Below are 22815 nucleotides of genomic sequence, written 5' to 3' on the forward strand. Positions count from 1 at the left end.
TTATATAAAATTAGAGTAAGAATGTTTGACATTTTATTCACATAATTTTTAAAATAACAAGCAAAGTCCTTAACTGTGATTCAAACAATATAGTCTGTATTTTGCTTTAAGGCACTACATAACAGAGTTCTTTAAAACAATCATATCATTTTATTCACACAATTTTAAGGACTGAAAATAAACACACACTTTCCATGTCATCTTTGTTGTTCATTTGTAGTTTTATGTATTCACATGTAAAACCCTTCAAATAAAAGGAATTAAATGCCATCATCCTTAAAGCTTATCAGATAGGGGCAAGAGAGGGAGACACCCCAGAACAATGATGAGGCATTTTTAATTCTTTAATTTTCCAAAAATTTATCTTTAAATTCTTTTAACAACCTAAATGGAATAATCACACAAAGCCTATAGTACAGAACATTGAAATAATTTTTATTCTATTGCTATTTACCAAAAAAACTTGCATTTTATAATTATATAGCAGAACTGTCCCTATAATAAGTAAATGTGCTTATTCTGAATTCACTGAATTAACAAAAAATACTTAATAAAAAGTTTTCCTATTACCTTGACTACTGTTGTCCTAAACAGTTAAATGTTTCCTGGAGCCGAGTACTTTGTATAACCCAGAAAACAGAGCAGCATATTAGTGAATCTAACAAAATACACACCAAACCTTAATTGAAAGGCTAACTTTTTCTAAAAAATTTTCGCAGTGAATTAGAAGGATCATTGGTTTTAACAGGATAATTTCTTAAAGATACAAATGAATTAACACAAAGTTCAATATAATAATAAATAAACTTCTGATTAAATAAGTACTGTCTTGTCCCATCAATATATACATTTAAAATTCACAATTTTAATTAAAGTGAATGTTTTGAGAATGGAGTGAAAAACAAGACATAGGTAAATGTCTTTTGTTCAAAGAATTAAGACACTGATCGGGCATCCCTTCCTATTTCATCCTATATGAAATCCACTCAGAGGTTGGATGCCATGTATAGATTATTGAAACTCACAACCACCAATAAAGCTAATGCAGTCACTAGCACACACCATTGCGAGGATCAAATTCTACTCAATTAATATAAAATACGCTGCAACATTTCAGACTTCAAAAAATGCCCACTGCTTTAAGTGTGATGTTCTTTTTATTAGTAGAAATTGATGTAGAAATTTTTGTACTATTCCATTCAGATCAACTATTAACCTTTAAGATAACTTTAATGTGAGGGGAAAAATGAGAAATAGTATTTGTAGAAAGTAAAATTATTCTACTGGTTGTATTTACTATGCTGTTCTTATTATAGTCCACTCATGACCAGTAGCATAGGTATTTATGCAGGATATAAAAATGCTTTCTCAAGACCCCCAAATACAAACAGGCACCAAATACCAGGATCAGGAAATGAGCAGTGACCAAATAGGATGAGTTATATGTGATGAATTGCACTACAGTTCTTTACCATCACAGATGGTCAACATTTAAGTGGGCTTCATATTTACTGTGGATAATTTTTGTATCTGTAAAACCAGTACCTAGTTTGTTATCTTGTCAAAACTTTAAAGATCACATTATTAGTATCAATTGCTTGACTCAGATGCTGAAGGTCTTGAACCCAGTTTTTCCTTTAATAGATAAAATCTAGTTTGCCACAACTCAGTTTCTTCATACTAACATTTATTATTAGAAGGTACCACCTAGCAAAGAAAGGTAGGATGACAGTTCCTCACAATTAATCCTTGGCTCTGAACAAGTATGTTTAAAAACCAAGAGCAGCATGTGATTATTTCTCTGACTCAAATATTGGAGAAAAAAGCAGGCAACAGAATGTTAACAAAATGCTAAAGCTTATTCTGCCACTTAACATATGAATAACATAAAAGATAAAAGATACTAAATTCCATTTGAAGTTTTTAAACTATTGCCTAAAAAGGCGTAAAAGTCCTAAAGGTAAATATAAAAATCTCCCTCATTCTAAACCATTCAGAACCAGATTTGTATTGAGGTCATACGTTTTTCTGCAGCACTTGGATACCTTGCATTACAATAAACAACATGAAAGTTAAAAATAGTGCATAATTATAACTTTTTTAAAATTACGATTTTTAACTTGTTAGAGAACTTGAGTTAGAAGAAAGTAAACAAATATGATGTGCAAATACAACCTCTCCTGAAAGCTGTGTTCCATGGGAATGTAGAAACCTGCCTACAGTCCAGGCTACTTCTGACCTCCTGTAAGTTGCATGAAGTCTGCACACCTATACACACAAATACACTTGTGCACACATACAACTATGTAACTGACACAAAGGCAGTAAGCACAAATAGAGAAAAGCACTTTTCTCTATTTTCTTACTAGCAATAATCTTCAAAAGATATAACTAAAGACTTCAAAAAGTGCAAAGGTCTTGACACAAGGGTGAGGACTGGCTTTGAGCCACATGGTCTTTAATTTTTTAATAGCTTTTCTTAGAATAATTTATTAGAATACTAGATCTGTTCTGTCTGGTTAGCTGATTTTATTAACCATCAGAAAATTTCCTATGTCAAGGGTTTTACTTGGGATATAAACTCTATTAAAGGTAAATATAAAAATACAGGAAACTTTTCCTCCCTGATACTCAAAATCCACTTAATTGCACAGAATTTGTTGTTTCATTTACAAATACAAAAACTAATTAGCATGCCTACTAAATTTTGTATTTTTTCATTCAAAGATGTGTCAAATCTTCATTGCAAAAAAAAAAAAGGCAGAGGCATATTCTTTTTAAAAAATATTTCTACTTAAAGAAACAGTTGGTGTTAACTAATGATTTACTACAGTTTTTAATGGGGTCAGGGCTTTTCTGTTTTAGCTAATGCACCAAAACACAAAGAAAAACAAAACAAAATAATTTTAGCATGCTTGGTCTAAGTTCTTTGACTTCCAAAGTATACTCGCAAATAGTTAGGACACCACTCTTTCGGTATATCCTTGTTCTGTGACTAATCAAAGACACTGTATAAACCCCAGCACATCACCCAACTAAAGGATCATCATCATCATCTTGTAGCTGAAGTCTAGAAAACGGATGGGGTACAGATAGTCTATTCTGCATGATTATTATGAGGCACGTTAGAGTGGTTAAGACCAAGAGTGCACCAATAACAATTCCAATAGCTTCTGGAAGATTAATGCACCACTGATCAACTAACAGACACTTAGTATGACTGAAGGTTCCATTATTGGGATGTGGTTTTAATCCCAGGATGTGGCACATCATTGGATAAATATCCACAATGTTAACTGTGCTGTGTTTGTAGCCTTTGTGAAATGCAGGTCCATGGGCAGCTAGAAATGGATGCATACTAGGCAAAGAATTATCATAACCATGGTCACCTACTGAAAAAGAACAAAATGATGTTAGCAAATGAGATAAGTCTTTTTATTATAAAATAACTTACTTTTAGCATAAATATACTAGATTATTGCAAGTGTAATCCCATCCATTAAGATTCTGACTAGCTGGGCCAGACGGGGGCCAGAAATAAAATTTTTTCTATTTCCTCAACCCAGCCATGTCCCCTATTTCTCTATTTCTCTCTCTCTCTCTCTCTCTCTCTCTCTCACTCACACACACACACACACACACACACACACACACACATATACATACACTTTTCACAGTCATGACCTCAGGATTTAAAACTATTTCTCAATCTGATGTACTTAATCTTGTAGTCCTAGCCCACTTATTTCACTTGCCAATCTCCAGCACTGTTTGCAAAAGCTTGGCAAACAGCACTGTAGTTTGAAGAAAACAAGAGAGTGATCAGACCAAGGGTCCTACATACTGGGGAGAGCAGAAGTGAGTGGAGAATAACTGAATCTGCAGCCTTATCTATGTCAACCGCATCCATGATAAGAAATAGGATTATATAATATACTACTAGTTTATTGACAGTTGATGAACACCTCAACATCTGAAGGGTCAGATAACTGAGAATGTTACAGACGAGATTGTGAAATCTTAGCCAGATGAGTCCAACTTATAACTCTAGTAAAAGTCTAACTCAATAAACACTATGATTTCTGATATATCCCAATGCCAGATTCTCAATTTCTAGCTTAGTTTTAACAAATACTGACTTTTAATGTAGAACAGTTGCATTTAATAAGCTCCTAGTTTCATATGAAGTGCAAGTAACTGGGTGATAAGTATATTGGTGTTTGTTATAGTCATTGTACATTTGAAATATTTCATAATAAAAATGATACATGTGACCAATACAATAAAAAGAATATAGCACTATCTAGATACCATAATTTCAATAATGTAAAAAATGCCTGTATATATAAAGAAAAAAATTAGAAGGGGGAAAACTCCCACAATTAACATTTATCTGTACTTCTGTATTAAGGGATTATCGATATCTTTTGTTCTGTTTTCTGAATTTTTATATATTTTCCAAGTTTTCAATAATGAGTATATAACCTAAATATATGTAATATATAAATTCCACTGACCCTTAGTTTCATCCTTCTCTGATGCTTCTGAACTGCTGTAGATCAGAGATCTGCAGAATATGGCCCCTGGACAAATTCAGCCCTCCACCTGTTTCTGTAAACAAAGTTTCACTGGAACCCTGCCTTGTCAATTTGTTTACATACTGTGTATGGCTGCTTTTTCACAATAAAGGCAGAATTGAGTACCTGAGGCAGAGAGACCAGCTGGACCACAAAGCCAAAAATAGTTACTATCTGGCCTTTTACAGAAAAAAAAATTTCTGATCTCTGCTAAGGACTACAAAGTCAATTTTTTTTAAGTATTCAAACTGAATTTAACATATGGATAAGTGAGCTTCAGTCCAGGGAAAAACTACAACTCTTCCCTATACATTTCCTCTGTTTTAGGAGAGATTTTACCTTTTCCCCAGTGTCCTAAATAGCAAAAGCATTCAGCTAAGTGATTTCATGATTGGAGAAAGACTTAGAGTTACTTGGACAAAATTTTTTTGATACAAAAAAATAAGAATTTGAACTAGCTAATGTCTCCCCTTTTACTTTGTTTCTTCTCTTTTATTTTCTTTGTTTCTTCTCTCACATTTTCTGCAAATCATGAGAACGAAGTTACTGACAATAGCAGTTTTGGTAAGAAAGTAAAATCACACTTTGATCCTTCAGGTCATCCAACCTTCTAATCTAAGGGTGAAATTGTGGTTACTGTAAAATGGCTATCAAATAAAAACCTGAGAATCAAATGAAGACCTGGCAATTACTACTTGGAAACTGAACCAATTATACTGTCAACATCTCTAAATCAAAATACTCGATAAACAGAACAATGTCACAATGTATGATTTATTTCTAGGCTACAACAGAAGTATCCTAAATAAATACTTACATTTTGGTGATGATTTATTTTGAACAATTGTCCAGCCTTCATCAGCAACCAAAATAATAGGCTGAATTCGCTCATTATGTTGGTAATGAAATCTGGCAGGAATGTCTTCCTTGAGATAAACATTCATGTGAGAGCTACAGTTTTTTAGTTTGTTATAAACCTCTGTTCTATCTAGAAGAAAAAGGAAATAGCAAAGGAAAAAAGTCATGGTTGATTAATCAGGAAAAAAATATTTCTACCTAGAATTAACAGGAAATAAATTCTGAACAATGTCACAATCATCTATCAAATAACTTTTAACTCTTGAAAAAAAAAAAGCAATGATAATTATGTGACAGGGCTGGGGACTAATACACACACACCCCTTTTAAGCATTCATATATCTTTCATTTAGTGATCATCCCTGATGGACTTTTATACAAAGGGGACATGTCTAGGTTCCTAGGTAAATATAAACTAATTACATTACTACTAATTACTAATTCTAAGATCAATAGACAAAAGGTTTATCTCACAAAAAAATCCAAGATGTCTTTTAAGGATAAAAAATTTCTTTTTCCATTACTGTGGATAAAGAAAGAATCACATTGAACCTACAATGAAAGCTAATTGCTTAGAAACTGGTAAGTTAGGGGGAAAACATAACCCCACTCTGAGGAAGTGTAAGAGCATATGGCCTAAACTACAGAAAGCATTCTTTCACAAAACCCTCTTCAATCAACTGCCCCATTCAATTACCCTTGGCTAAAAGTTTACTTACTTATTTTGGGAAGTACTGCAGCAACTGGGCTCAAATCTATAAGAGTGTATTTGGAATGATCAATGCAGAGATCCAAGTTTATCAGCCTGTCCTTGGAACACTGGGTCATCCCATGATCACTTGTAATTATCACATTAAGACTTTCCCACAATCCTAATACCTTGAGTTTGTGGACTAGCTCGCCAATAAGATCATCTATTTCTTTCAACACTCTGTGCATATTTTCTTTATCTTCGGGTCCGTATTTATGGCCACTTGCATCCGGTTCTTCCCAATAGAGTGTTGCAAAGGTGACTGGTGGGTTTGAATTGCTCAGCCACATGGTAATATTATTTAGTCTCTCCTTAAATGACACGGAGGAGCTATAATTCATAAAGTAGGATGGTGTGGTATTGTGAATGGGTACGTCAGTACCAGGCCACATAGCAGCAGCACTGGATCTGTTTTCCTGAAGCTGATTGGTCACCCAAATAGGTACTGCCTCATTCCACCAAAAAGGATCCTTGTCATCAAAGTCAGAAAAGTGTTTCTTTGTGATGACATCATACATGGAATTAGCCACAATGCCGTGGCTTTCTTCATACAAGCCTGTTACAATACTGTAGTGGTTTGGAAATGTTTTTGTAATAAAAACATTGTTGACATGCTCTACCAAGACACCTTCTTTGATAAAATTCTGGAGATGAGGAAATTCATAGTTCTGTAGATAGTCAGCTCTGAAGCCATCAAAGGACACCAGTAGTAACTTAGGTGGCAAACTATAGGAAGAGTTACTTCTACAACCAGTTAAAAGTCCAGAAAATACAAGTATTACTAATAGCTTCATAATGAACCTGTTGAAGGAGAGCGATCAGGGTTCCTAAAACAAAAAAACACAATTCGTAAGTAGTTATATTATTTGAGTTGGATTAGGTTTCAAAAGCTTAGCCATCAGGAGAAGAGAGTCAACGTCTGTAAAGGTTTTATATACTGGCTTTACCTATATCGACTTAAAAATTACATGATGTCATTTAAAGATAACTGAATAAAGCTAAAATTGGAAAAAATTAAAGTTGCCTTTACTTGTCCAACTTCCTGCTTATATATGTCTTGCCCCCTCCCTCCTCCAAGCTCTGAAGGGGATGCAGGCCATGCCTACACTCCATATAAACATTTCTGCTTGGCTGCCTTGCTTCTCTGTAGCGGCAGCAGTTATTATGAAGACTTGGTAAGAAACAGATGAAAAAACAAAAATCATCCTTTGGCACGAAATAAAAATAATGCCAAGCTTTCAGAGAGGCTCCAGAGAGGGAGATTATTTTTATAGCTTAATGACTGCTACCCAATAGTTCATTTTAGTCCAGAGAAATTGGTAGTGGGGGATCATACTGGCTCATCACCAGTTCTTGTTGAAAATACTGGCATTAAAAAAAGGGGAATAAGAAATTAATATTATTTGAGAGAAGGGACCTACCTCGATCTGTTCCTGCCCAATATTCAAATAAGGCTGACAGACAAAGCCTACAGGGACTTGACTGCTACGGTGACTTCCAAGGAAATCCAATAGCTGTTGAAATGAATTTCATCACCACATCCTTCTTAAACTTCCCTTTTACTATCAAAGACATAACTATTCTACCAAATACCCCAGGCTCAGAGATCTCCCTGACTTTTTGCTCGTTTTTAAGAATCCACTGGTTTTACAAAAACAGCTTTCCCCTAATAAGTCCCTCTGCCTTCAGCTACCATCTTCATTGGCCCCAAAGAACACAGGCTATGTGATTTGGGCAGAATGATTCCCTTTGGATGAGCAGGATACCGCTCCCATTACAAACAGGAGAGAAGGAGCGAAGGCTAGGTAAGCTAAGCGTTTGAGGGCTGGAAGTGAAGGGAGTTGCATTCTCTGTTTTGAAAGACATAGGGTCACCTACCCAGAGGGAGTAGGTAAAAAGTTTGGCAATTTGAGAAAGAGAATGGCCAAAATGGCCAATGTGGCAAATGGCAGAGAGTACCAGGCAACAACAGTAAGGACTGGTGGTCGTTGTGGACATTAGGTGCTGTGAATTTTTAGAGTGACACTACTGACTGGTTTTTCCTAGCAGTTCAGTGGCCCTGGCACAGGCATGAACAAAACATGCAGCTACCTGAGCCTGAGATTCTGCCAGAAACTGCAACAAGACAAAAGAAGTTGAAGATACTGACTAAAGAGTGGCTGGAATGCTGAGTTGCAGCATCTAACCTTTAAACTGATACAGGTGCAAGAAGTAGAGAGGTTTTTGGACTAGAGGTTCTTATGAAGTTTTAAAAAACACTGTTTTAAAAGTAATGTTCAGTGAAAGTTGCAAGGATGTGAGGTGTTCAGAGTCAGGTGAGTGAATTCATTGTTTCAGAGTTAAGGGCCACGGTCTGGCACCAAGGGCGTGCACCTACAGATCCTGGGCATGGCAGCAGGGAGCTAACCAACATAATGAGAGTTCATGAGTTACTTTGTGTTCTTTTTCCCAACCAGACAGCAAACACTTGAAGGTAGAGACTTTCTTTCAAACACACCACCTAGATGATCTATGTATGAGGTAGTCATTCAAATACTCACTGATTAAAGTTGTGGCCTTCTGGAAACCAGGGACCTCAAAGTTTGAAGAACAAAGCCACAGAATCCTGTGGTAGGATCTCTGGGTCTGGAAAAATCTCTAATATTTTACCCAGAGGTGAGCTGCCTTCTGAGTGTGTGCATGGATCACCTGTTGCTGGCACTATCCATGAAACCCCAAACAAGAGTAACAAAATAAAACCACCTCTCCGAAGAAAAGAGTAACAATTCTATGTTTTACAATAGACATACTTGCACAGACACAGCCCAGTCATATCTCATCAATTTTAGCTACCAAGAAACTAGATAGTAGTACGTCTCTTTCCACTCAGTATTTGGTGCTTCTCACCTATAGTTTATACAGAGAATATGATGCAGGCTGCTGCCCTTGGTTCCAAAAAGTCTTAGGACTGTGTGGAAGCCATGAAAGCTTGAACTGATCAGCAGTTCCTGGTTTCTTTCTGAGTACAGCTACTTTCTCATACCCAAATATTTGTTTCCAATAAAAAGAAGACTAAAACAGCAAATCAGTGGCACAGTTTCCTAGAGATATTCATAAATCTCTTAAAGAAAAACCAACATTCTTTACTGCACTGCTCTTGCCCTGAGTGACCAATCTACATTCTCAACCAATCCTACTGCACAAATTATTCTGCCAGCAAGTCAAATCTAATTTATGTCAAACTGAATGCATTCTGGGCACCCGCAAACCTTCTCCCTTTCCTTAGTTTCCTAATCCTTTAATACAGCTTTACTATGCTCTCATACAGAGATGTCCTGAGTACACCATCAGTTGCCAGCCTGGCCAATTCTATCTTCATATCATCTACTGTAGCTGAGCAGACATCAGATTCATTGAGGGAAACTTGTTAAAAGTGCAGCTGACCAGTCTCTACACATAGGACATTTTGATTTGGTCAGTCTATAGCAGAGGTCAGGAACCTGTATTTTTAACAAGAATTTTTAACAGCTACCCATTCTTTTTCATCTCTGCTGTTGTACTTCTTAAAATCCCCAATACCTCCTGTTCTGAGCACTTTTATCTTTTAGCTGACCTTCCTATCTCAACTGCCTTCCCCTTTCTCACCCAATATCTGTTCCCAACTTAAACCTTCATGGGCATAGCTCTGCTCATGACACGCCCCTAATTAAAAAAACAAAAAGTTCAAAGTGCCCCTGTCTACACAAAAGATTAACTCAAAATGGATCAAATACCAAAATTAAGAACTAAAACTATAGAGTCTTCGAGGAAAATACAGAAGTAAATCCTCATGACCTTGGGTTAGATAAAGCCTTTTGAGATACAGCACCAAAAGCACAAATGACCAAAAAAAAGAAATAAATAAACTGGACTCCACTGAAATTAAAAACTTTTGTGCTTCAAAGAATACCACGAAGCAAGAGAAAGGACAACCCACAGGATGGGAGAAAATATTTGCAAATCATATTCTGGGTAAGAAATTTGTACCTAAAATATATGAAGAACTGTAATAATAAAAAGTCAAATAATCCAATTAAAAAATGAACAACAGATCTCAAAAGATATTTCTCCAAAGATATAGAGATGGTAAATAAGCACATGAAAAGATGCTCAATATCATTAGTCATCAGAGAAATGCTAATCAAAATCAATTGAAATACCTCTTCATTCCCATGAGAATGGACAAAATCAAACAGCCAGATAACAACACGCATTAGCAAGGATAGAGAAATCAGAACCTTCATACACTGCTAGTGAGAGTGTAAAATGGTACAGCCACTTGGAAAACACTCTGGCAGTTCTTTCGAAGTTTAAACAGAATTACCCTATGACCCAGAAATTCTACCATTAGGTATGCCCAAGAGAGATGAAAACCTATGACCACACTAAAACTTGTACACAAATGTTCACAGCAGTATTTGTAAGAGTCAAGAAATGGAAACAATTCAAATGTCCATCAAATGATCAATGGATAAATAACGTGGTACAGACATACAATGGAATATTATTAGGCAACAAAAAGGAATGAAGGGCTGATATATGCTACAGCTTGGATATAACTTGAAATATTACATAAGGGAAAGAAGATGGTCACAAGAGATCTATTATATGATTCCAATGAGATGAATGCCTAGAACAGGCAAATCTGTAGAGATGGAAAGTATATCAGTAGTTGCCTGGGGCACAGGGTTGGGGAGAAATGAGTAAATGCTAATGGGTATGTGGCTCCTTTTTGGGATGATGAAAATATTTTCATGACTGTGGTAAAAGGTGGATGACTCCATAAAATTGTACATTTTGAGTGGGTGAATTGGATAACATATGAAACATATCTCAACAAACTATTAACAGAAAAAGAGTAGAGGAAAAGGAAATTGTAATCTTAAAAGTATTTGAAATGCCTGGCTATAAAACAGGAAACATCTATGATGTTTCATTTTACCTCAAAAATTGTGTAAAATTTGTAATCCATAGTATAGCCATATATATTCATGTTTTAACATGAAAATTTTCACATCACCTCCGTATGCAAATAAAAACCTGTTTCTGCTCTTTTCTCACAAAATACTACATACAAATCAAAACCTTTCTTCCCCAAATCTTGAGTGAAGAGGATGCTCAAGGTACATGTGCTGTTTAAGCTAGGGTTCCACAGTCCCTTAGCACACTGCTAGGATCCTTGTCCCCAGGTTTAGGACAGACAAAGTGGAAAGATTGTGAGGTCTGAAATCCAGAGGATCCAGAATTTGAGCTCACAATTGTGGACAGATCTAACTTTTCCCAGCTGCTTCTGTGTTTGTAAATTGGGGATGAACAAACAGAACAGGTGCTCAAATTTACTTTATTTTTTTCCGTTCTAGTTACAAAGCTGTTCTGTTAGAAAAAAGTCTATACTATGACAGGCAGGATTATATTACTGTGAAACTACAAAATAATCAGAAATAATTTAGTCTAATCCCTTCTTTGTACCTATGATAAAGCTGAAGTCCAGTAATTAGCCAAGCTCAGAAATCAGTAGTTTCACTGTGCTCTTAACTAATTTCATGTTCCTCAACAAGTGTACAAGTCTAGTAATAATCTTCAAACTATGAACAGAACTTTTCCTGCCACATCTTTCATTAGTAATGCCTATATCTATCTTAATTGAATACTGTTTCATTCTAACAAGGAGTGTTAAGCTATAAACAAAATGCCAGTGAGAAGTTCTCAAGTAGTTTTTAAGGAGCGAAAATCACTAATTGTTTTATTACAAAACATTGGTAGAAACTGTGTAATTTTGCAAACCAAAAAAAAAAAAAAATCAAAGCGACAAAAAAAAAGCAGACTCATCCAGACCACATCAAAATATCCCAGTGGCAATGAGAAGTGGTGGTAGTCTTCATCAGTTCAGAACACAAAACACACTACCTCATCTGGGATGACTTTCTTACCAGGATGGAATGCATGTCAGGGAATTCTCACCGGCTTTCTTAGCCCATGTGAAGTTGGGAGAATATGACAGTTACAGGATATGGTGAAAGATATTTGTCACTATTAACATGCCATCTGCTCCACAATACAAAAGCCTTACTCTAAGCACTTCACAACTATTATTTATAATGACAGCCTTAATAACAGCTTTAAAATAAAAATATCATTATTGCCTAGGCATGTAGATAGGTGGTTTCCTCTACAATACTAGTTTCTTAATATTCTAAGGAAAAAAAAATACTCTTTAAAGGACTTTCTTCATCTTAAAAATCCTAGGATTCTATGTGGTGACCACATTGTTTTTCACGTGAAACCTTCATAGAGTGTATATCAATAATACCTTAATTTTAAAAAATCCTAGGATTCTAAATTATTCTCCAATTTCCCAATGCATACAATTTTCTAGCAAGTATCTTCAAAGCAGCTATATTTACCTTACTTTCCACATAACTAAATGCCACCCCTCATGTACTTCTTGTGTTTTCATCAGAACATCCCGCAAATTATACTTTGTAAATAACTCAAAAGCAAAAAAGAGATAAAATATAACTTGATTTCCTTAAAATAGCCAGCAAAAAAAAGGAAGAAAAGTAAGCCATACTAAAAAAAGACCAGTTGATTTCCTATAACACTTGGCAAGTTTTCATCTGGCTTAAATCCACCGGATCGCCTGGTTGGTTAAGCAAAACCCTGCCGGAGTCAAACTTGGTATAACCTGGATTCTGCCTGTCACTAGCTGGAAAATCTTCAACAAGTCACTTCACTTCTCTGGGCCAGACTTTCCTCTATACAATGTGACACTACCATCTCATAGGGTTGTTGGTGCAGAAAAAAGGAAGTGTATTTGTAAAGTGCTTAACACAGTGTCCGGCCAATAAAACCACTTACATGTCACCTTCATTGTTTGGTTAGGAAATTAGTTTTTAAATGTAATTATATAATTAGCGTAAACGAATCTGATATTCCGCTGTGCGTCGATGCCGCCGACCCCGGGCGCTGTGCCCCCACTTCCACCCTTGCCCCTGCTGTTCAGCGCCCTCCCCTCTCCTCACCCTTCACAGCACAGCCCTCCCCAGGCCAAACCCACCAGCTGAATTGTCTTCCCTCCTCCCGCACCGCCCCCCGCCTGCCCCTCGGCCGGCGCTCTGGGCCCCTCGGCGGGCGTCCCCGCCAGCGCCCCACGGTGTGTACGTGTGTGTTTGGTGGGGGCCGGTTTTCTCACCACTGCTATTCTGAAAGCCCTTAGTGAACTGAGGAGGGGGTGTCATCTCCCTCCTGGACTCCCAGCGCGCAAGGCTCACACTCACCCGCTACGGCCGCCGCTTCTTTTCAGTGCACGGAACCCCGCGCTCGCGGAACCCGGCAATCGTGGGTACTGAAGGCGAGGGAGACCCGAAGGGGAACGCGCGAGGCAGAGGTCTTCCCGAAGCGCCTGCGCAGTAGGGGCGCCCACACCGCCGTTAACAGCCCCAGCCTCCCGGAGATCACCGCTGTGGCGGCGGCAAAGCCCCGAGAGTGCGCAGCCTCCCGACGCGCGACTGTGAACGGCTTCCAGCGGCTGGGACCCCGCGGGCGCGGAGCCTGAGACAAGTCTTCGGATTGGATGCTGTAGCCGCATTAAATGTAACTCCTGTTCCGATTGGTTAGATTCAGGTACCACTTGGCGACAGCAGCCTTGGGGGTTCAATTGGACCTAGGAGACGTTCGTTCCCCCCTTCCCCCCTTCCCCTTTCATCTTTCCAGAGCCTGGTGCCCTTCAAGGGACCTAAAACCAAGTGAGTCCTGGAACGGACCCTGGCAATTGCCTAGCCCACGGCCTACAGACACTCCCAGTTAGTTCCTAGTTGATGTGCGCCTGACAGCTCAGGTGTTCACAGGAAAAGCGACTTTGGCCGCACCAGGGCGCAGCACAAGTCTAGAGCAGCTTCAGCCAGTTTCAGTGAGTTGGATAAATACAGTGTTGTTCTACCAAACCAGTTATCTGTCTTACTGGAAGAGTGACCACCTTTATATGCAAAGTTGACGAATTTACTAGTAAGACTCCAAGAAACACAGAACTGGTAAGGTTTGCTGCAGGGAACTCTGTAAGGGGTACCAGCTGAGAAATGCACATAAATTTAGACAGATGTATATGGGATTGTGCTCCTTCCTTTAATTGGAAGCTTCGTCCAAAAGTCAAATGTGACTTTAAACTTACTACTAGAAAGAAAAATTACCAAATAAAAGTAGATTTGTTTGTTAACATTTGGGTTACCCAGGCATACCTGGCAAAGGATAGTCACTTTTTGTATCTTTAGTGCCAAACAGAGAACCTGTCATAGAAAAAGTATTCACTGAGTGTTTATTGTATTTAGTGCAATGTTTTAAGGTGCTCTGGATTTATTGTCCCCCATCAAGGGCAAACTCCAAAAAGATATTTTCTTTTCTGTTCACTACTGTACCTCCAGTAGGTGCTTAAAAACATACAAAATTAAATGAACTAAAATATTATATATTGGCCATATGTAATATTTTCAGGTGTTAAGAATTTAATACTTGTAAACCCATTACCTGGATAAGTAACCTGCAGTAGTGACCTTAGAAACCAAGGTCTAAAGTTTGCACCATAGGTCTGAGCTTCAGGGTATAGCCATTGCCAAGACTCCAGAGTCTGGGAGCAGCTGCACAGACAGTTTGGGGCTGATATATTCTGTTGATCATTAGTCTGTTCGCTCACGAGTTAATTCCAGTTTCAAGCCTCAAGCTGGCCTGCACACTGGCCAGTCTGGGCATCTTGCATCTGTGGCTGTCCGAGCTGGAATAGCAGAGGCCATGGAATCTGCCAGACCTGAGTTGCTATACTCACTCTGCCTCTCAGTAGCTCAGCAGTGTTGGGCCAGTGTCTCAACCTGTCTGAGCCTCCATTTCCTCATCTGCCAAGCAGGCCCTCTTATAGTACCACCTTCTCAGGGTTATTATCAAATAAATGAGATAAAGCAAGTAACGGACTCAGCACAGTGTGGGACACGGGATAAGGTTAGTGATTATTATCACTGTGACCAGAAACATGTCTCCCAACCTGAACAGTGGCCAGGGAAAGGCTGAGTTCTGGGGGAATTTAGTAGAACTCAAATATCCTGGCATTTGGGGCACATGGTTATGCATTTCCTGTTTGTTCCTTCACTAAGTGCATGATTGCTCCAAAAGCAGACAAAATTGACAGCTGTGTAGGTCAGATGTGTAATGGAGACAGCTGGGTGGGCACCAGGAGAAAGCTCCCTTCATCCCCTGCCCTGCCACTGCTGGAGGGGCTGGGTCAGACCAGGGAGTCTTATGCACTTTGGTCTGTTTCTCACAGATAATGTGATCAAGAAAGAGGGACAAAATGATTCATCAAGGATCTTTTGATACCAAGCTTCTGTTTTCCTCCAAATATTTACTGTTTTAACCATAACAGAAAACCTTTTTAAGATGTGCTTAAATAATAAGGATATTTACGATCTCATGAAACAGGAAGTCCAGAGGTAGGGAGGCTTCCTCTGGCTGAATTAGCAGCTCAACAATGCCACCAGGCCCTGGGTTCTTTCTAACTCTCCACTTGACCTTTAACAGAGTTGACTTCTGGTTCCTGTAGTAGTAAAGATAACTAACAGTAGCAAAGGAACTATATGACTTATTTTTCACTTCCACTGGGAGACAAGTGACTTCTAGGGTTTTTTTCTCTGTCACAATCCTTCAACATCCATCTCCTTCAGTCACTTTTGACTAGAATGTGTCATATGCCCAAATCTAAGCCAGCAAAGAGTATGAAAGTATGAGAAGAACAACTCAGTCCACACCTTGAGCTGAGATCTCTTTACCAAACTGCACTTCTTTTCAGTGGGAGTGAGGTGGAATAAATGCTGAGAAGTCCACCACAAAGCCCACTATAGAGTCACTGGAGGAATTTAATGATAATAAAAGAAAATAGAACAGTCTCATAAAGTCTTCATTTCCAATGTAATTTTCAGACATAAATACTGTTTTGCTTAGCTAGGCAAATGACATTCATTTATAGTGTTCTTTCAGCCCAGTTTTTGAAAAAGGAATTTTACATACATCTTAGAAATATGGAAAAAGTTTAAACCCATTTTCTGTTACAGATTGAAATGAGCTGAGAACAGTAATCTAAACCCACCATTCATAAAAGAATGTTGTGCCCCAGAGAGACCTGAGTTGGCTAAATTCATAAAAAACGAATTGCAACTAGAAACTTGGTCTCCATGGCCAATGTTTGGAAGCAGCAAGTTAGAGGCAGTTTCTTTTTCTCCCCAATTCACTAGACTCAAGATTTAGCATTTATTCATTAGCACAAAATGCTTAAAAATTTTTATCCTGCTTTCAAAATCAAAGACATAGCTCTTAATGCAGTTGGTTCTCTTTTGAACTCCTAAAGGTGATGTATAATTCATTGGTGGCAGGAATGGGTCAGAGGTTAGAAGTTACAGGAAAAATATTTCAGAGCAGAAGCCACACCCTGCCCAGAGGAAACCAATCCTGTCCACTGCTCAGTCTGACTGAACAATAAAATTGAAACTAGTGAATCAAATTTCAAATCACTGGCAGGGTATTTTAAGTCTCATTTTTAATATATATTAGATGTTAATGTACAGAAAACATAAAATACAGGTTTTATCTTAAATATCCGGGGGGGAGGGGTGAACCTTGAGAATGATAGTACTTCAGTAATTTGAAAGTTCATTTAACTAAACTCACCATCCACCCCATTTTCAGCAAGATTACATTTGAATAATGTTAAAATGGTAAACTATTTTTAAATGTTCCTCTTAAAAGTGATTCTTTATTACCCAGCACAAACTATTCAGTGTTAGATATTCTTTTCTAAGGAATTTTTTGAAATATTCAATAAAGTTGTGCAAGAAACAGTATAAATTCTTTTGAGGCTCTCCTTTGTGGTGCTCAAATTTTGATGTGCTCAAATTTTTGAAAGATACAAAAATGAGTAAGATTCAGTCCTGTCCTCAAGGTTTTTCATCTGGAAAGGCAAATGGAGAGGACATCTCTCTCTTGCTTTTGCCTGCCCAGCATTCATTTTCCCTTCTTCTAGGGATTCCTCTAGGAAACCATCCCATTTTCCCTTTCAGTCTGTGGGAGTTATTTAGGACTGACCACACCTCCCATCATCTCCAAAGTGGATTCTTAGGGTGATTAACTATCCCAGTTAGCCCTAAATTGAGGGGTTTCTGGAGCATGCAACTTTAAGTGCTGAAATCAGAAAGTTCCAAGCAAATTGGGACAAGTTCGTCACCCTTACTGTGGCCCATGCATAGCCTATTAGAGCCAGTTTCACTGCCCTGACCACAGGAATTGGTTCTGTGGTGGGCACATGCCACTCAGCCAGACCAAAAAGACTCAATCCCCAAATTTTTGTTGAAATTATTGAGAGTCAGTTTTTCAGCAGCTGCTGCTAAATAGGGAACCTGTAACCCTGCAGCTGCTGGTGATTGTGCCTGTCACTGCAAAGGGAAGGCCTATCTGGGAATGAAGCCAACACAGAGAAAGCAGAGCCAATAGATGCAGCCTGGCACCTGATGACATTGAGCACTGGGGTCCAAGTTTACCTGAAGCTCCATCCCTGACTTTTCCATTCACATGACGCAATAAATTCTCTTTCCTTAAACTAGTTTTAATTGGGTTTCTATCACTTATATCTAAAAAGGGAATAAGAAAAGCAAATATTTGTTTACATTATGTTGTCAAGTAACATAAATGCTGTAGGAGAAGCCCAAAAGAGAGAGAGAGGTTAACTCATACAGAGGTTAACTCGGCTGTAGGAGTCAGGAAATGGATCCAAGATGAGCTGAGTTTTGATTGGTTCTTGCAAGTGAGATGGTGTAGTAGTTTCTGATGGCTGCTAGTAACAAATTACCATAAACTTCATAGCTTAAGTTCTGGAGGTCAGAAATCTAGAATGGGTTGGCAGGGCTGTGATACTTCTGGAAAATCTTAGGGAGTATCCATTTCCTTGCCTTTTCTAGCTTCTTGAGGCCAAGTACACTCAGTGACTCATGGCCCCATTCTCTGTTTCAAAGCCAGCAGTACCATCTTCTAATCTCTCTCTCTGAATCTGACTCTTCTGCGTCCTTTTTTCCCTTACATGGACCTACCCAGGTAATCCAGGATAATATCTCCCCAGTCTCAGGAGCCTTACCTTAATCTCACTGGTGAAGTTCCTTTTAGTATGCAAGACTACATAGTCCAGATCCTGGGGATTAGGGTGTTGACGTGTCTGGAGAGCTGTTCATTCTGGTTGAAGGAATAACATCAGTGTAGCATCAAGATAATAATAGTGTATCAGTCCTTGAAAGTAATTCCTTTTTCCCAACAATAATTATATAAATTTGGGGAGTCGTTAAGATTGAGGCTGGACAGGTGGATTAAAACCCCTATTACTTTGTAGACAAGGAAGGAGCTATACTTAATTTAGTAGGTAATGAGGTACAAAGCACCATGCCATTTGCATTATGGAAACAGAAGTGAGTATAACATTGTCCCTGCCCTTAAAAAGTTTATAGTAGGATAGGAAGACCTCTACATGGAGAGTGACCACATTTGCCCAGCATAGCCCCAGCTTTTGCCTGTTGTCACACATAAATAATTGGTGCTCCCTTTTGCTCTCAAAAGTGTCCTTGTTTGGATGATAAAGTATGTGGCTACCCTAGGAAAGTACCATCATTCTCAGTATTTATTGAATATGACAGGTGGGAGCCCTGTGTTAGGCCCTAGGGAAAAACAAAAGACAGAGCAAATTTTCTATGTTCAAGTTGTTTACCGTCTAACTTTAGAGTCCAAAGATCTTATAAAGTTATAAGGTAGCATAAAAATTAATTGGTCAGCAAGGCAGCCCATAAATGCTAAGCAAGAGAAACAGAAAAGAGGTGCTTGAGAGAGTAAGAGCTGTAAAGAAGAGAAGGCTGAAATGAGTGGGGGTAGGGAGGGCTGTTTGACTGCTGGGACTTCAAGGATGGCCAGGCTGGTGGAGAAGAAGAGGTAAGAGGGTTCCCCTAGACCACTTGTTATTTGTCAGTAGAAATGGAGATAAATGTCCTATATTTCATTTCAATATTTCATTGAATCCAAAACACTATGTTAAGCATATTTTATGTATGATTAAGAAAAATTGTGGCCAATCAGCTGGAAGATACATTCTGATTTCATAGATGCTAAAATATAGAAAAAAATGTATTTTATAATCAGTGAAGTAAGATAATATCTCTTTTCAAACAAATAAAGATTCTTGCTAAAGTGGCTCATCTCTGAACTTACGTAAGTTTAATTACTTTACATTTCATTTTTTTATGATTTGGTGTTTCTAATCATTTGATCAGTCTCTAGCTTTTCTTCCAAGGATGTTCATTTCTCTTTTAAACTATTGAACTACTAAAAAATGTATACAGAATTTAATAAACATTCTTTTTAACAGTGTGATATAAGGAATTCTCCTTATCCATGAATCCCCTCTTAGGTTTCTGCTTGAAATCTCCAGAATTAGTATAACTTCTTCAGGATATTTAAGAAGCTGAACATTTTAAATAAGATGAGTCCAGGTAGAGTAATATATTAGTTAACTAACACATTTGCATGCATCAATTTACTGTTTCCCAAAGTTGGCAGGTCAGAGCATAGCCTGTGGCTTTGGTTTAAAATGTCCCAAGTCCCTCCCCTGAAGATTTGGGTCCAGTTAATCTTATGTGGCATCTGAGGATTCAAAGCACTGGAAGTCTCATGATCAGGCATGTCCAGCAAATATTAGATAAGGTGGTAATTAGCAACCTTGTATTCTGTTGTGTTATATGGAGCGCCAATAACAGTTCACTCTGGGGATGCTTGGATCTAGAAAGAGTGTGTGACATGTGGGGGCTTTCTGCACTAAACAGAGAAGAGCCTCAGATTGACAAGGGGCAATTTGAAGTCACTAATTGCTTAAGGTGGGAAAAGAAGTCTGGAAAAATAATTGAACTTTGACTTGTTTGGTACTTTACAGCCTACAAAGTGCCTTTACATAATGGTCTTATTTGGTTTTCACAACTGGCTTATAAATAAGCACACCTTTAGACCTATGCTATTTCTGAGTCACAGATATTAGGGTGCTCCTCTAAAGATCTATAGGAATGTCAAAGCTGATCCCCAATCCCTGATCTGATCCAGCCCCTCTGGTGGTAGCAGGGCAGGGGATGAAGGGAGCTTTCTCCTGGTGCCCATCCAGCTGCTGCCTCCACTACACATCTGACCTACACAGCTGTCAATTTTGTCTACTTTTGGAGCAATCATGCACCTAGTGAATGAACAAGCAGGATATGCATAACCATGTGCCCCAAATGCCAGGACATTTGAGTTCTACTAAATTCCCCCAGAACTCAGCCTTTCCCTGGCCACTGTTCAGGTTGGGAGACATGTTTCTGGTCACAGTGATAATAATCACTAACCTTACCCCGTGTCCCACACTGTGCTGAGTCCGTTACTTGCTTTATCTCATTTATTTGACAATAACCCTGAGAAGCTGGTCCTGTAAGAGGGCCTGCTTGGCAGATGAGGAAATGGAGGCTCAGACAGGTTGAGACACTGGCCCAACACTGCTGAGCTACTGAGAGGCAGAGTTAGTATAGCAACTCAGGTCTGGCAGATTCCATGGCCTCTGCTATTCCAGCTCGGACAGCCACAGATGCAAGATGCCCAGACTGGCCAGTGTGCAGGCCAGCTTGAGGCTTGAAACTGGAATTAACTCGTGAGCGAACAGACTAATGATCAACAGAATATATCAGCCCCAAACTGTCTGTGCAGCTGCTCCCAGACTCTGGGGTCTTGGTAATGGCTATACCCTAAAGCTCAGAGTAATGCTGTGACACACACTTTAAGAAAACAATATTAGTGTATTAAGGAGAAGGATGAGAAAAATAGCATGACTTTTTATAATTATGCCCAAGATTCCCAGACAATTTCGTATTTCCTTTGAACTGCCTTGGATGATTCTAGGATAATTTACATTCCTGTTCCCTCTTTCTTGACATGAGCAAAACTGGCTTCGCCCTTTCCTGTGTCTTACCTGTCATGAATGTGATCTACCTTACTTAACCTAAGGCATGGGGGTGAGTTACATAACTGGTTTTGTGAGACATGTGAATATCTTTGCTCCAGTTGCAGGAGCCCTGGGTATTGTGATGCTTTCTGATACCCATTAAAAGTAGAAGATACACTGTTCCACTGGCAAAATTATTCACAGATAAACAGAAGGCTGCTTCTTTTCTCTAGCAGCTACTTTTTTAGAAGGAATATATAAAATTGGTTAGCATTAATTTAACTGTGTTTATGATGCCTGAAGTTAAAATTATATAAATAAACAAAATGGAAATGTTTAGTAAATGTAACCCTGTGTAGTAACACTCAAAAAAGAAAAAAAATGATTATTACAAAATTATAGGGCTAGATCATAGTACAGAATTTTGGAGCAGCTCATCCATGCTGCCTATCCAGGCCTAGGCCAGGTCCTAACAGATTCTGCAGACCCAGAAACAAGATTATGTAGCAGTTCAGTAAGCAAAATATTTGGTAAGAAGAGAAAGCCAGATTCAGCACTCAGCTCCAAGGTACCACCTCAGTGAAGAAGGAAGTAGGTTTCTGGCCCCTGTTCCAAAAGCCTGTGGAGCCCTGACTTCACAGCATTGGTGAGATAGGTGATAGCAGTATCATTACTGACTCCACCCAGGGCACCCAGGCCCAGCTCCCCAGGTAACACCCAGCATCATGGATTTTAACCACCCTCCCAGATTTCTAAACCACTCGCCCAGATTCTATTTAGGATCACTTGCTATGATCCTGCCTCTAGAGATGCAGTGGAGTCACCAAGCTGCTCACCCAAATCTCATTTTCCTCTCCATGTAATTCATTGGCAGCACTCAGATAAACGGGAGCCAATGAGTTTTTTTGCTATCATCTTGGATTTTGGCCAGGGTTACCCAGTAATTTGCAGAACCCCCCAGCAGCTCATGAACTTCACATTATTCTCCCATGTCTTCTGTATTTCCAGCCTCCATCAGCTACTTAGATGCAGCTCTCAGATCAAGCAGAACCTTCCAGAGACTTACGGAAGTTGTCCACCTGTATTAGTCTTCTAGAGCCACCACAACACACTACCGTAGGCTGGGTGGCTTAAACAGCACAAATTTATTTTCTCACAATTCTGAAGGCTAGAAGTTCAAGATCAAGGTGGGCTGATTTCTTCTCAAGGCCCCTCTCTTTGGCTTGCAGAGGCCATCTGCTTTGTGTTTTCACAGGGTCTTCCCCCTTCTGCATGTCTGTGTCCTAATCTCTTTTTATAAGAACCCCTGTCAGATTAGGACCACCCCCCCCTTATCATTTTGCCTTATACCTCTTTAAAGGCCCTGATTACAAATACAGTCACATTCTGAGATATGAGGCATTAGGGCTTCAACAGGAACTCAGGAGTGGGACACCATTCAGCCAGTAATACCACATACTCCAGGAGGTGGCTGGTCCACCTGCCAGTATGGTTTCCTTGCTTGCAGGTATATGCCACCTGCTGGTCCGTATCCCACATATCCCACACGTGCTGGCCAGTGTCACATGACTGCTTGCTGACATCAC

General features: G+C 38.8%; 1 protein-coding gene and 1 long non-coding RNA gene across 2 annotated transcripts in view; one reads left to right on the top strand and one right to left on the bottom strand.

The window, feature by feature from the left end:
- ENPP4 (ectonucleotide pyrophosphatase/phosphodiesterase 4) lies at positions 1-13807 on the bottom strand. The gene is made up of 4 exons (XM_017658618.3): positions 13482-13807; positions 6155-7013; positions 5395-5565; positions 1-3392 (listed from the first exon to the last, which is right to left on the bottom strand). The coding sequence occupies exons 2-4, from the start codon at positions 6978-6980 to the stop codon at positions 3028-3030; spliced, it is 1362 nt and encodes a 453-aa protein (XP_017514107.1). The 5' UTR covers positions 6981-7013; positions 13482-13807; the 3' UTR covers positions 1-3027.
- Positions 13681-22815, top strand: part of LOC140846747 (uncharacterized) — a 14925-nt gene continuing 5790 nt past the window's right edge. Inside the window, exon 1 of the long non-coding RNA XR_012126122.1 lies at positions 13681-13816. This is a non-coding gene — a long non-coding RNA (uncharacterized lncRNA). The remainder of the gene's footprint in view (positions 13817-22815) is intronic.

This window comes from Manis javanica, chromosome 16 (assembly GCF_040802235.1).
Source record: "Manis javanica isolate MJ-LG chromosome 16, MJ_LKY, whole genome shotgun sequence".
NCBI lineage: Eukaryota > Metazoa > Chordata > Mammalia > Pholidota > Manidae > Manis > Manis javanica.